Source organism: Nelumbo nucifera, chromosome 5 (assembly GCF_055504915.1).
Source record: "Nelumbo nucifera cultivar China Antique chromosome 5, China Antique-T2T, whole genome shotgun sequence".
NCBI classification, from domain to species: domain Eukaryota; kingdom Viridiplantae; phylum Streptophyta; class Magnoliopsida; order Proteales; family Nelumbonaceae; genus Nelumbo; species Nelumbo nucifera.
The window spans coordinates 45,291,303-45,296,990 of record NC_142653.1 but is presented as its reverse complement, the minus strand read 5'-3'; the positions used below and the strand labels follow the sequence as shown (position 1 = coordinate 45,296,990).

General features: G+C 38.4%; 1 protein-coding gene across 1 annotated transcript; it reads left to right on the top strand.

Annotated features, from left to right (window-relative positions):
• The first annotated feature begins 1,815 nt into the window (after window positions 1-1,815).
• On the top strand, window positions 1,816-4,565 carry LOC104608525 (auxin transporter-like protein 3). The gene is made up of 8 exons (XM_010274554.3): window positions 1,816-2,101; window positions 2,189-2,374; window positions 2,575-2,687; window positions 2,830-3,013; window positions 3,166-3,263; window positions 3,406-3,613; window positions 3,791-4,048; window positions 4,199-4,565. Exons 1-8 carry the CDS (start codon window positions 1,949-1,951, stop codon window positions 4,391-4,393), a joined length of 1,395 nt encoding a protein of 464 aa, XP_010272856.1. The 5' UTR covers window positions 1,816-1,948; the 3' UTR covers window positions 4,394-4,565.
• The last annotated feature ends 1,123 nt before the right edge of the window (window positions 4,566-5,688 follow it).

Genomic DNA, 5,688 nt, shown 5'->3' with positions numbered 1-5,688 from the left:
ATCTATCTAAATGAAATACCTTTTGTTCAAACGTATTTGGCTGCAAGGATGGAGCACAATGGGGAAGGGGTTTCTTTGATCAAGTGCCTTGATGTACTTGTTAGTTTAATGCATGGCTTTTTTAGTTCTTGTTATTGTGTGGATGGGATACCCCTCCACCAACCAAATAGTAGATTGCGTGTCCCTCGTGTTTTTTTTCCTTGAGATTTTTTTTTTTTTTTGTAAACATTGATGAGATCTATCAATACTTATCCCATAGCCAAATACACCCAGTATCTTGTATGTCTATGCATGTAAGAATTTATTGAGAAATGAATTATGGGAAAAAATCAAGAAGCCATACCAAAGTTGTAGGGTAGATTTCACTTTGAAACGACGACTTTGAGCTAGAGGATATGCCCAGGGCCTCTCACATGGGGAAGCCAAGTGGGATGCCAATTGGGCAGGGTTGGGTCCAACTAGGGTTGGCTCCAGAAGTGCCAACGTGTGTATCTGAGCTTGGTTGCATAATTATGGTTGACCGGTTGACCCAACTGCTGGAACAACCAGGCTGGATATATATATATATATATATATATATATATAAAAGGTCTTCTCTATACATTAAAAGACACTAATCTTTCAAACTAATTAAGGCTGCAACTGCTCATAGAATGAAGGAAAATGAATGGCTTCATTGGAAATGATGTTTCAATAGGAAGATGAATCCTATTCCTAATTAATTTTCCTGGTGTTTCACTTTCACCAAACTTGAAAAACAACCTGAATTGTTGAGAAACATATAGAGTGTACATTAATTGCAAGATATGGAATCAAGTGAATCAACCTCTGTGTTCTGAAAATGACTTCTATATGTAAAACTGAAGAGGAATATTTCCTACAATTGATACTCATCTTTCATAAATATTCAATTTCCACAGCCATTTTACGTGCAATAACCAATCACTATAAAATAGAAAATTTAAGAAATATATATAATTTGTTCTCCTTCATTTTAAGCTCAACCACAAGGAGATAGCCTAAGTCTTCCAAAAGTGGATTAGGTTTGGAAAGATACAACCCAAGTGACCAAATAGGTGAATTGGTTCTGTTCATGAATTGCCATATCCCTATCTTGAAAGGATGGTTTACTGGGAAATTAAGCTAGCCCTGTGCATGCACATGGGGCAAAGCCACACATTTGATGATGATGATCCCCATGGAAGTAAGTAATCTAAAAGTACTTTTCACACTTGAAATAGTCCTGATCAAATCATTATAACCATATGATCTAAAGATTGCATTCTACTTCTTTTGTTGATTAATTATCATTATCTTTCGAATCAAACCAACAGGATTTTCAGATGATTACAATCATCAAACTGGACTGTTGTTTGGTACAGGAGAAATTCTTAGTCAGATCCATCAAGAGCAGATCATAACCTTGCTTTGTGTTTGTGTCAACATTCAGTACTGAGTCATTTCTCTTGGAAAATGACTGATGAAGAAAGCATTGGTCCCAAAAGTGAAGAAAAGGAGGGGGAGAGAGAGGAGTAGACCAAGTCCTAGGGGCCAGTTGGCACCCGTTTGGTCTAATCATGTGAAGCAACAGGCCCACCTCCAAGAAAATCATTCACTCCATCTTCAACACAGACATTCATCTCCTCAGGGCCCCAACTTTTTCAGGCTAAAGAAAAATCTCTTTACTAGTTTACTTCCATCACTTTCCCATGCTTACTTTTGAAGAATGAGTATATGGAGTCTCTGATAAAAGAAGGCCTCGTGGGTCACCCCGCTCGTGCGTTGCATGCTAAGAAGGGCCCAATATACCTTACTGTAAAGCCAGTGAAATAAAGAAGAAAGTAATAGAAGAAGAAAGGCAACAGGAGAAGCACTTTCTCTATTGATTTAGTTATAAAAGTAATAAGACTTCCTCATTGTTCTCTCCACACTACTGAGCCTAGCAACAATGGCGTCCGAGAAGGTGGAGACCATAGTTGCAGGGAACTACCTTGAGATGGAAACTGAAGGCAGCTCTAAGTCTGCTAAGAGCAAATTATCAAGATTCTTCTGGCATGGTGGTTCTGTCTACGATGCATGGTTCAGCTGTGCTTCTAACCAGGTAACTATTGTTGTTTGCTTGGTTGAGTTCGTTCTGCGGAACAAGATTTGGTCATATATATTGTTGCTTATATATATGTGATTGTAGGTGGCGCAAGTTCTTCTCACCTTGCCTTATTCATTTTCACAACTGGGGATGTTGTCTGGGATTCTTTTTCAACTGTTTTATGGATTGATGGGGAGCTGGACTGCGTATCTTATAAGTGTACTTTATGTTGAGTACCGAACTAGAAAGGAGAGAGAGAAAGTAGATTTCAGGAACCACGTTATTCAGGTAAGAAAGCATAACATGCTGCATTATCGGTCCTTCTTCTCCATTGAATGAAATACCAAACAAGTCTTTCATTCTTCTCTATTGTCCACCAAATAAGAAGAAATCAGAAAAAAAAATAGATTCTTGAATTTTAACCAAAGATTCAAATAGTATCCTTGTTTTGGTGTCAGTTTTGGGTTAACTACTTTAATTCTCTGCAGTGGTTTGAAGTTCTTGATGGGCTTCTGGGGAAACATTGGAGGAACGTAGGCCTGTTTTTCAACTGCACTTTCCTGCTGTTTGGTTCTGTAATTCAGCTAATTGCTTGTGCAAGGTAATTTTAGACATTAATAAGAAGTTAAACCCAAAAACAAAAGATTATAATTTTGAATACTTTAATTGTAGTTGTGTTTTTCAACAAAAGAATTGAATCTGCATACTAATAATATACAGTTCACTGTTGCTTGACAATGCAGCAACATCTACTACATTAATGACAATCTTGACAAGAGAACATGGACTTACATCTTTGGCGCCTGCTGTGCTACCACTGCTTTCATCCCTTCATTCCATAATTACAGAATTTGGTCATTTTTGGGTCTCATGATGACAAGTTATACTGCATGGTACCTAACCATTGCTTCCCTAATCCATGGGCAGGTAAAACATTCTCTGCAATTTTCCATTTCAGTTTATAAAAGAGAAGAAATGATCCATTAATTGACCCTGTTTACATTTCATGGTCTCCTTTCTCTCTTTTCTAAAATTTATTTATTAATTGATTTCTTTTCCTTTTATTGTGGCATCTAAAGGTTGAAGGTGTGAAGCACTCAGGCCCAACGAAAATGGTCCTATATTTTACTGGGGCTACCAACATTCTGTACACCTTTGGAGGACATGCTGTCACAGTGTGAGGATTTATGAATACATGCATATAAATCACTGCATACATGAACATACATATCTGCCGACCTTCATACATCCATATATACAGATTAATATACTGGTTTTTGAGTAAATGGAATTTGATCATAACTTGGGGTTGACTGTAGGGAGATAATGCATGCCATGTGGAAGCCACAGAAGTTCAAGCTGCTTTACCTAATTGCAACACTCTATGTGCTAACCCTAACCCTACCATCGGCAATTTCTGTTTATTGGGCCTTTGGGGATATGCTCCTTAACCATTCCAATGCTTTCTCTTTGCTCCCAAAGTCTGGATTCAGAGACATTGCTGTGATTCTCATGCTCATACATCAGGTGAGCATTTCAAATTAAAACACCAGAAAGCACAAGCACATTATTAGAAATGGGTCTTCTTCATGACACACAAGTATATAATAAGTCTTGTCAGGCTTACTAATCATAGATCTCTGAAGCTTGAATTCATTCTGAAGTTACAAGTTTTCCAGTGACACTGTTTGGTTCTTGGTGCAGTTCATAACATTTGGATTTGCTTGCACTCCGCTCTACTTTGTGTGGGAAAAGTTGATAGGGATGCACAGCACCAAGAGCATATTCAAGAGGGCTCTCTCTAGACTACCTGTTGTGATTCCAATATGGTTCCTGGCAATCATATTTCCATTCTTTGGCCCCATCAACTCCACAGTTGGGTCTCTCCTCGTCAGCTTCACTGTCTACATAATCCCTTCCTTGGCACACATGATAACCTTTGCGCCTGCATCTGCAAGAGAGGTAATAATTAGGCATTTTAGTTCTTAATCACTGTTCTTAACCTTTCATTGATTAATGTGGACAGAGAGCAACACTATTTAGTGGAGAGATGGGCTTAAATCTGCATAGTCCTCAATTAGTAGCTTATTATTCTCTATATTTCTTTTTCAGAATGCAGTGGAGAGACCACCATCATTCCTAGGAGGCTGGGCTGGCTTATACTGCCTGAACATTTTCGTGGTAGTATGGGTTTTGGTGATAGGATTTGGATTTGGAGGGTGGGCCAGCATGATCAATTTCATACACCAAGTGGATACATTTGGTCTCTTCACTAAGTGCTACCAGTGTCCCTCACGCAAGGCTTAATAATATAGAGATCTCTACAAAGAAGAAAAGTTTGGAATTAATACATTTTATACAGTATGTAAAGGGATTGGTTTTGTAATTTGTGTGTTAACTATTCCTCTAAGAGAAAGTGTAACCCACCTTTTGGTTTTTGGAATTCTCCTAATTCTAGCTCTCTTCTATGTCGCTTACATGTAGTGATCTTTCTGCTGCTCACCTGGTTTTCCAAATTAGAAATGAATTAGGAGCTGCTATTGCCGCTCTTAGATCTTTTTGCTCAGGTCATTCATACAACTGCTCCAATTTAAAACACTGTCTTAAGACAGAAGGGTTCATTTAGTAAATAGGTGATCAGAAAGCTCATAGGGGAGTGGCTAGAGTTAAGAAAAGGAGCGTTCTCTCTGTCACAACCTATGTCATCTCAATGGACAATGGGACCTTAACTAGCCAACAAAATCTAGACGTCGCCTGATCGAAACCTTCATATGCTGAATTGCTAGCACATGGTTCCATGACAAATAGATAGAACAAATTAAAATTTGACCCTCTAGTGATTGGTTGGTGGCTACAGTGGGTAAGGGGACCTAACCGATTGGCCTTGCTCGTCGCATAGCATTGGGCCGATGTGATGGCGAAAGAGAAAGCTAAGGCGTCTAGAAATCTAGTTGGTCCGTTTCAATTTCACATTAATTCCTTTCTGCAATTCATCATCCAAGCCCATCTGATCTGACTAGTATATATACAAAGTACACCAATAGGGTCATTTCGGAGATTTCAAGCCAACTGGAGGACCATAAATTGAAAACCCATTTAGAAAAAATCAGAGATTAAGTGGTTTCTGTAGGATGTATACCCTACAGAAGTGCCATATCCCCCCCACCCCACCCCATGTGATAGGGGATCAATTAGTTGTTTGGCCCATGAATCAATAAAACAACGCAGGTGCCTATTACCTTTGTAGGTTTATTATTATGACTTTCTCAGTAGTTTGGCTAAACTGCTAAAGTGGCTTTTAATCCTTAGAGAGATGAGAATAACATGGAAAGGCTTAGAGTAGCTTTTTCCAACCTTCTCACTCTTTTCTTGGTGGGTTTATTATTATTATTATGACTTTCTCAGCAGTACTCTGCCAACCTTCTCACTCTTTTCTTCACAGTTTATATCAACTACCTCTACTTTTTAAGCTGTCCAAAGTAGCTTTTTCCTCCAAGGTCTAACTCAAAAGTCTCAAAGAACCCATTAATTAAAAGGTTACCAAGAATTAGTAAAGAGAGGTAGAAAAACAGTTCTGATCAGAAAAATTACTCTGTAGCTTA

Bases quoted from the DNA above. Each gene is read 5' to 3' on its own strand.
- LOC104608525 (XM_010274554.3), top strand. From the start codon at position 1,949: ATGGCGTCCGAGAAGGTGGAGACCATAGTTGCAGGGAACTACCTTGAG. The intron at 3,014-3,165 runs GTAAAACATTCT...TGGCATCTAAAG, and splicing joins CTTCCCTAATCCATGGGCAG to GTTGAAGGTGTGAAGCACTC. The intron at 3,614-3,790 runs GTGAGCATTTCA...TTCTTGGTGCAG, and splicing joins TTCTCATGCTCATACATCAG to TTCATAACATTTGGATTTGC.